This window comes from Corapipo altera, unplaced genomic scaffold, assembly GCF_003945725.1.
Source record: "Corapipo altera isolate COAL_440 unplaced genomic scaffold, ASM394572v1 2b, whole genome shotgun sequence".
Lineage (NCBI taxonomy): Eukaryota > Metazoa > Chordata > Aves > Passeriformes > Pipridae > Corapipo > Corapipo altera.
In genome coordinates, this window is record NW_020884874.1 from 3,746,395 (window position 1) to 3,757,465 (window position 11,071).

The window sequence follows — 11,071 nt, forward strand, 5'->3', positions numbered from 1 at the left end:
TCCGACGACCTGGAGCAGTTCGCCAAGCAGTTCAAGCAGCGGCGGATTAAACTGGGCTTCACCCAGGCCGATGTGGGGCTGGCGCTGGGCACCCTCTACGGCAACGTCTTCTCGCAGACCACCATCTGCCGCTTCGAGGCCCTGCAGCTCAGCTTCAAGAACATGTGCAAGCTGAAGCCTTTGTTGAACAAGTGGTTGGAGGAAGCGGACTCCTCCTCGGGCAGCCCCACCAGCATAGACAAGATCGCGGCTCAGGGCCGCAAGCGGAAAAAGCGCACCTCCATCGAGGTGAGCGTCAAGGGCGCGCTGGAGAGCCACTTCCTCAAGTGCCCCAAGCCCTCCGCCCAGGAGATCACCTCGCTCGCGGACAGCCTACAGCTGGAGAAGGAGGTGGTGAGAGTGTGGTTTTGTAACAGGAGACAGAAAGAGAAGCGCATGACTCCCCCGGGAGGGACGCTGCCGGGCGCCGAGGACGTGTACGGGGCCAGCAGGGACACGCCGCCGCACCACGGGGTGCAGACCCCCGTGCAGTGAACTCACGGCGGGGGCGCCCGGCTCCTCCTCCTCCTCTCCTCCTCCTCCTCCTCCTCCTCCTCCTCCTCCTCCTCCTCCTCTCCTTCCCCCAACTTTTGATTGTCCTTCTTTTTTCTTTTTTTGTTTTTCTTTTTTTTTAATTATTTTATTTTCTCCTATCTTTAAAAAAGACAAAAAATCAAAAAAAAACCCAAACAAAAAACGCGAAAAAAAAGAAAACAAAACAAAAAGCGAGCGAGGGAGAGGGCGAGCGCCAATCACAGCGGACAGACAGACAGACAAAGCAACTGCACCACACTGTCCCCTTAGACGGTAGCAGGTGCGATGCCGTATTTTGACCTTTCCAGACGAGTGCCCGTGCACCGGAGTGGAGTGAGTACCGCGCACGGGCAGGCAGGCGGGCACCGGCAGGGCAGCGGCAGGTACAGGCAGGGCAGGGGCAGGCACCGGCAGGGCAGGCGCAGGGCGAAGCGGTTCGCACAAAACTCTCGCTTGCTGGCAAAAACATGCGGCGCTGCCCTGCCGGGGAGGGGCGGAGAGGAAGGGGGGGACACAGCCACCTCGGGTCCCCTCTGCAGCCCCCTTCCGCCACACAAAGGCAGACTGCATTGTGGAATGTCGCTCGGTGTTGGCACATGCTGCTGTGTTTATTTTCTGTGGATCCCCTATATGAATATATGAAAAAAAAAAAAAAAAGGAAGAGAACTGAAAAGCTATCCCTTTTGATGTAGACAGTATTTAACCTTACCAATTTGCACTGCAAGAAAATCGAAGTTTACATAAACAAACTCTTTATTTTTTCTTTTTTCCCCCTTCCTTTCCGACCTTAATTTTGCAAATGACTTGCATTTTCCACGGTAAGCGTTAGTCAACCAGTGACCGATCTACGATATGTTAATGTGTTTCAGCCTTTGCTTTATGTGTATTTGTGAACTTTTGTTATAAACAAGTCTTCTTAAATACGTGTAACGCTTATTTTCTCCTTTTACTGAAGCAAAAAGAATTAGTATATGTGTATGTATGTATGCATATGCATGCATGCATAGACTTACATATATGCACATATATATAACCTCTATATATACACATATATGTGCACCTCCAGCTTCTGTTCTCCAGAGGCGTGACTCTCGTAATTGCTTAATATATGCCTTCAATGGCAAGAGTCGAGTTTGGAGAAGGGAGAATAAATGCAAATCAACAAAGTAAACTTCATTTTCAGGCAGTGTGTCCAGGGGCCGAGGCCCAGACAGAAGGGGAGTAAAAAAATATGTGCAGTCCTTCCAGACTGTGTCAGTGTGGGTGATCAAGGCCCGGTGTGGGGAAGGCGGAGGGGGAACAACATGTTTCCAGAGTTTTCACGGAGAAAGTGGCACTTCCTCGAGAGGGAAAGGGGATTTTATTTAGTTTCCCCATCACCGCCCCCTCAGCGCCCTTTCCTTCCCCTCCTCCCCCCGCGGCTGCCGTGCGTGTGTGCCTTTGGCATCCCCAGTCTCACAGCCCGGGCAGCCCGGCCGATATCACCCTTCAAACTTTCTTTCATTGAGCAGTTTCGCATTAAGGCAGAGCCAAGGAGAGCCTGAGGAGCTGTTGGGCCCGAGGTGGGGGTCGGGTGCTTACAGCTGCCTGTAAACACACGCTGCCCCCTCCTCTCCGCAGAGACCGTATGCGTTTCTTTCCCACTTTTAATTTTCGTATTTTATTTTCTATTTGTATCCAGCCCCTCTCCCTCCCCATCCTCCCCTTGTCCTTTGGTCAGATTGTGGTATAATTTATTGAAGGAAAGGACAAGTTTTAACTTGGGCAGCCTTGTGTCTTTCACTGGGGAATGAAATGAAGTGGGGAAAAAAAATGCCATTTTTCAATCCGTGTTTTTTTCCACCCCTTTGTTAATAGTTTTAAAGTGCATTTCGTGACATTATCTTGATGGGAAATGGTTAACTTCCAAAAAAAAAAAAAAAAAGAGAAAAACCCACGGGGAGAAAAGGAAAAAAAAAAGGGAAAAAAAAGGAAAACAAAAAGCTCTGAAGGGAAGCAGAGGAGCGGGACCTTGGAGCAGCGCATGTATGTGCGTGTGTCTGCGTGCGTGTTTGTGTACTTATGCACACACGCAGCTATGCATATACATTAGAGGAACTTTAAACTATGATAGTTATAAATTCATAAAGGGATCGTTTAGTCAGCACAAATGGGTGCTATAGAGACAAAGCATTTTTATAATCTAAAAGTTTACTTAGTTGAGTGTTGGACAATTATGGAGAAAAAACAGTGAAGCATTCTCTCGCAGAACTCTCCTATAAATATTGCATTCAGTAGCTAAGGCTTTAGAATATGTTTCTCATTGTCTTTTAAAACGCCTGTGACACTGAGTTTTCTTTCCTTGTTTCTTTCTCCCTTTCTTTCTTGCTTTCTCTCTTTCTTCTTGGTAAGACAGATGATGATTTCTAAGAGGCACATGCATTAGCCTTTTTCCTGGTTTTCCAACAATTGTTACAAAGATACGGGCACCAAGCTTTTCTCTTTTCTTTCTTTTTTTTTTTTTTGTTTTTCTTTTTTGGTTTTTTTTGTTGTTGTTGTTGTTGAGCTGCTTGTTATTTAAAGTGTTGAGGACTAGCGCCTAGTGAAGTGAATCAGATCAGGGCAGATCCAGTGGTAAAGGGAGGAAATGAACTTTCAGACACTTATTAATACGTGCGTAAGGTCAGAAAACGGAGTCAAGAGGATGTTTGAAAAAGCCTCAAACTCCAAATAGGTTTACTAAAAGAAAAAGTTACCATGCAAACCTTACCACTATGTATATATGTTTAATATTTGTCCTTTGAAATGCAGAAATAGTTTCAATGTTTTCTTTGTCTATTTTTCTTTTTTTTTAAATGCTACCCAGGGAAATATTTTCATATCATTTTTAAGTGGCCTGCCTCAATGTATATTTATTTCTTTTAAAGCAAACAGGTTCTGGAAACTGTTTTTCTGTAGCTTTAAATGAGTAGGTGAACAAAATCTATATGGGATGTAATTTTTTTTGGTTCAGTCTCTTTAAAAATACTTTGTTTTGGTACATTTGGATGTGCTTGTGGGGAAAAATAAAAACGCAGAGATCCTTATATATTTATGTTAAAGTAATATTTTATTATCTACATAAAACAGAAATGCACAATACCTTCATAGTTTCTTCTAATTATTGAAATATCGTTATTTTATTTTTAAAGATAGCACAGATTTGCATAGTTCTTAAGATTTGGAAGGAGAAGACCCCAGTACTTATACTGAGTTGAGTTCTGTGTAAAAGCACCGCCATTCCTTTATATTTCATGGATTTTTTGGAATAAATTTGATGCCTATACTGAGAGGTTCCATGCTCATAACTTGCAGGGTCTTGGAGGAGAGCCTCGGAAGCTGTGTTCATTATGTCTCTCCACAGATGAACCGCAGCCGTGTGTTTTGGAGCATTGATTTCTGTGCGAGTAGGGGTGTCCTGCCTTTGATGCTGGTGGGGAGATCTGCTAGATCTGCTCCTCAAGTTGGTTGCGTATTCTGGCGGAAGGCATGGTGGAGAAGAGACTCGATTCTTCTCGGTCTTCTTGATAATTTAAGGTCTAATTCTTAAAAAAAAAAAAAAAAAAAAAAAAAAAAGAGAGAGAGAAAAAGAAAAAAGGAAAACAAAAAGGCGGGGCTTAATGATGGTAGTACCATTTGCAGGAGGAAGAATGCGGCTGCCCGGCGGGGCTGCGCACCCCCGGGCCGAGCCGGGCCCCGGCCCCCGCGGCGACGGCCCCGAGCCGACGGGGCCGGGGCTCTCACGTTATAGCGTCTGCGGCTCCGTGTGTGTAACGACCTGGTCGGTTTTTCCCGGAGGAGTCCCAGCTGGACACCCGCGGGACTGGCGCGCTGGCGAGTGACATCCAGCTGGGCAGTGTTCGCATACGCAGTGGAGTGTTTAGGTCCTTTTTGACTGGCTCAGTTTCCTAAGTAAGATATCTTACTCTTCTCCTCCCTTCCCCCCCTCCCCCCCCCCCCCCCCCCCCCTTTCACGATAGTTTCTAGGCTTATTAGATTTAATCATCTTTTCTAACTTCTAGTCAATATTACACTCATCCCGAACAGATTCAGCTAAATGATCTTATCAATAGTTTCGAAGAGAAGTGACAGAAAGAAGAAGTGTTTTGTGACCGCAGACGTGCTGACGGGTAAAATGTTGAAGCTGGGTATGGATTTAAAAGTCCTTGGTCAATAGCCCGCGGAACGGGCTGCGGAAAGCGAGCAGCCTCTGCCCTCTGCAGGACACTCGGGTGGGCGCCCAGGGAATATTTCGCCTTTGACGACAGGGACCCGCTATTGGGGAGCGCTCCCGTGTCGGGTGGACAGGAGGTGACTTGGATGGATGGTGATGGCCGCCGAGAGCCGGCGGCGGGACAGCGCGACCGGCCGCTGCTCGGCGGAAGCCCCCGGGCTGCTCCTCCGGGGCTCTTTGCCCAGCAAGGAGCTGACCTTATGGGAGCGACTTCGCTCGCCATTCTGGACTGGTTGTGGGGAGATCGGCCGGTTCGGGCGTCATTCTTCCTGTTTCCTTCAGTCTCTCTTTTAAGAGAAAGGAGAGGTGGAAATGGAGGAGCCATAGGATGCTCCTTCTGCAGGTGGATGTCAGGGTACGCAGTTGCTTTCCGGGCTCCCCCGCTCTCATTCCCAGCAGGGACACTCTGTCATAGGTCAGATGTCAACAAGAAAAGCCCTACTTCCTCGGCTCGCGCTCTCTTGTGGAGGCCGAAACTGGAGGGCGGAAGGAGACTGTGTATTCCCAAACGTTTGAATCCTGCTTGCCTCCCCCCTCGTCCCCGGCTCCGCAGGGACGAGAGGCGGTGGTCGGTGCTGCCCTCCCTGTGGCGCTCCCGCTGCCTCCTAGCCCCGTCGTCTTTCCCGAGGGTGAGCAATGGGGGGCCGGGGTTTGGAAAGAGAGAAGCAGGAGAAGGGAAATAATGCGGCACATTCCCCGGGCTGCGGGGCAGGCCGGGATGGTGTCTGGCGAGGCGATGTTCTCCGGCTGGACAGCTTGTGAGAGACCCGGCGGGGGCAGAGGCCCCAGTTGGCCTCGGCTCCTCCCAGTCGTGTCTCTCTCTCTCTCTCTCTCTTTCTCCCTCGGGCTTTGTTGACGGCAGTTCGGGGTCCCCCCCGCGACCCCTTCTCCAGTGCCCGGTCCTCCGAGCGAGCTTCTGGAGCCGGGCCGCGGGGGTACGGCGGAGCGGGCCCGGCTGCCTGCTCCTTCCCGGCCTCCTACCCCCGCCTTGGACCCGACCCCAGCCTGGGACTGCCCCAGCCCTCCGGCTGATTCAGTGGGGGAAAAACCCCTCCCGCGGCTGCCTATCCTTGCCCGCAGGGCGGCCCCAGGCTCCAGAGTTGTCCCAAGCCGCGTTGTTGGAGGTTTGGTGGCTCTTTGTTGTGGTGCCGTCGATGTGGGGGGAAGAGGACGGGTGACCCTCTCTGGGAAGGAAGACGACGGTCTCCAGTGGGAGATGAGGCGGGAGGCGGGGGGGAGAGCAGTCACCAGCGGGCGGGCGCACTGGGTTTAGTCCGACTTAAACCTCTGGGCTAAGATACAGCAGTGGAACAGGGTGGCGGGCACGGGGGGTCCTCCCAGCTGGAGCCCGGGCAGCACCTTGCGGGGCAGGGGTTGGGGGCAAGGAAGGAAACTGCCCACGGCTTCTTGGCTGTGGACGGGGCAGCGGCGGCCTTCTGCTGTCTCGAGAAGGGAGGTTGGGCGTTGGGGTCTGTCTTGGGAATCGTGACTCTTCCGCCTCCCCTGCTCCTGCTGGGGGATGTCTATTTATTGTGCGTTTCGGAAGGGTCAGGGCCTGGGTTGCCTCTCCGTCTTTTATCTCGAGACGGAAAAGATAAAAAACAAATTTTCAGAGTTGCAGACGCTAAGTTGGCAGTCTGTGCTCGGAGCATGGCCGGGTTGCCGTCGGGGATGTAGGAAGATGCTCCACAGAAGTGAGTTTCCCCCTGGCTCGGACAGGCGGTACTGGGAAAATTAGGCTCTGGGGAAAATTAGTTAGAGTAAACCCAAAGCATGCTGTAGCAGAAATGGTAAAACAAAAAGCAAGAACTCCTCCTCAGACGCGAGTTCTCATCAAATCATAAACCAAACAAATGTGCTTTTCGGCAGGCGAGTCCCAGCTACAGCGAGTGGACTCTCACGCCGCAGCCGGCCTCAGCCCGTGGCCTGATCTGCGCTGTGAGTCTCTTCCCTCGAACCGCATATCCCGCCCTGCAAACTCCCTGTAAATACCTCCGAAACTCGGCCAAGTGTCCCGAGTATGTCGAGATTTCACACAGGGCCCACAGGGCCGGGGAGGCCGCCTATGCCGGCGCGAAGCCCGCAACCCCGGCCCCGCAGCGGCCCACCGCCCGCACCAGATCCGAGCCTGTCCGCGGGACGCAGGCGTCGGATCCTGCCCTCCCGTCGGCGGGCAGGGAGAGGGCTGGGGCGAGGGCAGCAGCGAAGCAGCGGCCGAAACTCCGCCGGCGCTGCCAGAAGGGGCGGTGGGTGGGCGCTGCGCCCCTGCCCGGGGTCCAGGTGGCTGGAAAGGGGGAGCCGGGTTCCCTCGCCCCGGGGAGGCGGTGGGTTCTGCCCGGTATCTGCCTGGCCCCGTCCGGGGCAGGAGGTCTGCCTGCCTCAGTGAATGGGGGTGCAGGGCGTGCGGAGCCGGCCGGGGGACACCATCGCTCCCGTGGCGGGGCCGGGGCGATGCGGGCCGTCCCAGGGCGGGGCTCCAGCTCCCCTGCTGCAGCTCTCCCGGCGGCCTCGCAACGTCTCGCCCGGCCGGGCTGAGCTGTACCGAGCCCTATGTTCCCGGGCCTGTCCGCACAGATGTCATTTTTAAGGATTAAAAATGAGAGCAGGCCGGTAGGAAATTGGCGGCCAGTATTTCTGCCCTTGCTCCTCGCACGGCGGAAAATCCTGGCAGGACTCGGGCTCGTAAAAGTGATGATGGGACTGCTCTCCCCCTCCTCTTCCCTCTCCCGTCTTCTCCTGTCCCGGGAGTTGTGAGAGGCGCTCGTCTAAAAGTTAGGACTTGTTTTTAGGCAGCCTGACTCATTCATTAATTCTCTTTCCCTCCTTGATTCATTCATATCTACAGTCATTCATTGCCAAGTCCATGGAGGCATCAGCTCCTTGGTCAGTAGGGGAGACGTACAAACAAGGATGGTGCTATTTATTTCCCTCTGCCTGTGGATTTCTAAGACGTTCAAGCAGGCACAATCATTAAACTAATTTGTATTTGATTGTTTGGGCGGACGGGGGTGAATTTTATTGCACTAAGCATTCAAGCACGCACGCATCGCTGATTACCAGTATACATTAAATAAAGTTGTTTGTACACATTGTCTTACCACATATAGGCAGTCTTATTATTCTAATTACTCTAATTAGTGCATTGAAATGTTTTCTACTTGATTTGAGGAGACAGTGATTAGTTCTATTACTTCTTTAACTCTTATTTCATGGAAAACTGTTGATGCATGTTCCAATTACCTTGTTTTTCTCTTTAATATAGTGCGGGCCAAAATTATTATGAAACGATACCGTTGGTGGGTAGAAACATACATCTATTTTCCCTTTTTAAAAGAGCTTCAGGGGTTTTTTTATAAATCTCACCACCAGAGAGAAAACCCCTCCACCCCCAAAGCGTTCACAAATAATTATTTCTAGCCAAAGCAGAAATTGTTTCTTTACAATTTCTTCTGCTGGTGTGTTAATACTTTATGGATGTAACATTACCCTTTCTTAATTTTTTTCTTAAAAAAAAAAAGGGGGAGTCTAAGGCATACTTCACGCAAAGCTGTTTTGTAAGTTTTAAATTAAGGTTACTATTAATTGATAGGATCAGTTCATCAAACATGTTACTTCTATAGGGAATTGTAATTAAAACCTTAATCCCGTTTGAGACTTAGTTTTATCTTAAACACTTTCTTGAGGGATTTTTCCCCCTTTTTCCCTGGCAGTTGCTGCTTGAAGCATGACAGGGGTGCGGACGAGAACCCAGACCCCACCAGAGCAGGGAGGTTATTTTGTTATCAAAATAGCCATCTTCACTATTGAACCAATAGAGATTTTATGTCGAGTTTTGGGATGTGTGTGTGTGTGTTGGCCTTTTGTGTTGATGTGGCGGCCACTTAAACCCAGCCGGTGACGAAGCCGGCGGCGAGGATGGAATCTCGCCGTCCTTTCACGTTACAGACAGGGATACTGGCTATTTCTCGGTCATAAAAACACTGCTTTTATTGTTGGTGTCTCCTCCCTCCTCTTCCCGTTAGTTTGTTAAATAAATACGAAGGGATGGGGGGGAACAAGAAACGCAAACTATCTCTTAAATTCTTAGAAGTCCAGGTCTGGAGGGAAATCTATGCAGTTACATAGGTAAATACTGGGCCTAGGCTGCTTATACTTTTAATATTTAAACGGGGATTACAGGGGATCTAAAGACGCCTTCCTAACCTTTGCCAATTGCCTGTGCGAGGAGAAATCCCGCAAGATGCACAAAGGGGCGAGACGGCTTCCCACCGCCTCTGACAAACGACTCCGCCGCTGGTGCGGCTGGGGACCGACCTTCTCCCCGGGGCGGGGTTGGCGGGGGAGGGACAGCAGTGAGGTTTCCGAGGGGTGTTTGAAAGCGTGGCCCCTGTTTCTCCTTCCCGCAGAGCACCGTCTGGCCCCGCTGCGCGGTCCGGTCCCGGCGCTGGCGGCGCTCGGGTCCTGGGAATTCGCCGCCGGCCGGGCCGGGACCGGAGCCGGGGCCGCGCGTGGAGTGCGGGCGCCCCCCAGCGGCCGCCACCGCCGCAGCCGCGGGGACTCCCCCGGGAAGGGCAGGGGAGCATCCAGCAGCCCCCTCTCCGCTCCGAAACCCCTCGCTCTCCTTGGACGCGCGGGGCCGGGCTCCGGGATACCTGTCGGAGAGGTCGCTAGAGCCCGAGGTGCCTCTGGGCGAGGGAAGAGAAACTCGTGACTACGCCTGTTGTCTTCCCCTTGTTTTCTACTTTTTTTTTTTTTTTTTTTTTAATATATACAACGAAGTCCCGTGTTAAACATTCTGCCTCCCCCCCCGTCTGGAGGGGATTTAAAAAAAAAAAAAAAAAAAAAGGAGCAAAAAAGCCCAGCAAACCCACGGTTTATTCTCAAGCCCCAGAAAACCGGGAGAGAAGATGCTATTTGAGTCCCCTCCTCCTCCAGCTGAGGAGATGTCCTGTCCCTCAGACTGGCAATCCCTCTTCCAGCTTCGGCGTGTTGGATAACAGGACAAAGCCATGCCACTTCTCCTCCGCGGTGTGGAAGCGGCCCCGCGTGGTGCCACCCGTGGAGGGGGACAGCTGTGGGGCTCGGCTTTTCTGACCTCGCTGGGTGGGCGCGGTGTCGCTCCTGCTGCTGCCTTCAAGCTTTCGGCGGGGTGTGAGCCCAGCGCCTCTGGGAGCTGTTCCCCGCCCGCCGCGCATCTCCCGGTAAGCGAGGGCATAGCCAGGACAGCGGGAGTGGGGCAGGTCTTGGAGGGCGCTGAGCGTTGCCCATCTCTGCAAGGGCCTTCCCCACCTGTCTCCCTTCTGGGAAGGCAGGGGTGCCCAAATCCCACCGTTTCACCAAATGGCTTCTCTTCTTGCTGAAGTCAAACCACCCCACATGCCAGACTGGCATCCCCATAGGCCTCCAAAAAAAAAACCCCAAGCACCCCAAAACCCCTTCTCCATTGGATGAATTCCCCATTTTGCAGGAAGAGAGAACTAGAGACAGCCCCGGTCTCCTGCAGGGCCTCTTGATGCTTATTGGGTGCTCTCTCTTTTCACCCAACACCATGACACCCTCCCCAAGCCACCTGGCAGCTGTCAGGGGTTCAGCTGTGTGGGACCCAGGCCCCCGCAGCAGCATGGGCTGGTAAGACCATACAGGTTTACATCTTGTGTTTATTTCAGTGCTGCTGGTTTTGTAATTACCATTTGCCATGCTGTGTATGTAGGTGATGAAAATGTTAAAATATTGTGAATATCAAGAACCCAAGCCATTCAGACATTCTGCTACAGCAGACTTCATTGCACTGAAAACTGATAAGTGACATATCACGATCTCAAAGTCTCTTGTTAACTCAATAAGCAAATTGAGCTGAAACAAAACAAAACAAAACACCCAAGACAGATTAAGTTTTAGGAAGAAATAAGCATTCTGCACAGAGCTAATCACAATACAGACAGGCAATACTGTAGCACTGAGCAGACATGAGAGAAAATAACCTGTTTTCCAGCTGAACATCAGTGCTGGACCTGTTCAGATAACAGAAATGAGATGTTATACTATGGCTGAAACTGGAAGGGTAAGCAGTGGCTACACCTTTAGCTACAGACGAAGCCTGTGTCCATCCGACCCGCGGAGATAGTTTTGTTTTCAGTAGGCAGAAAGCCATGACAAAGGTTCCACCTCTAAGCGGAAAAGCTGGCTTTGTTCCAGGCACCTTTCCTAAACCAGCAGATAAGTTAGGATTGATTTATTTGCTAACAG

The 11,071-nt window shown here is 51.4% G+C and overlaps 1 protein-coding gene across 1 annotated transcript; it reads left to right on the forward strand.

Moving 5' to 3' along the window:
- Window positions 1-6: 6 nt before the first annotated feature.
- On the forward strand, window positions 7-3,877 carry POU3F2 (POU class 3 homeobox 2). Its single transcript, XM_027634174.1, has one exon. It carries the CDS (start codon window positions 163-165, stop codon window positions 532-534), a length of 372 nt encoding a protein of 123 aa, XP_027489975.1. The 5' UTR covers window positions 7-162; the 3' UTR covers window positions 535-3,877.
- The last annotated feature ends 7,194 nt before the right edge of the window (window positions 3,878-11,071 follow it).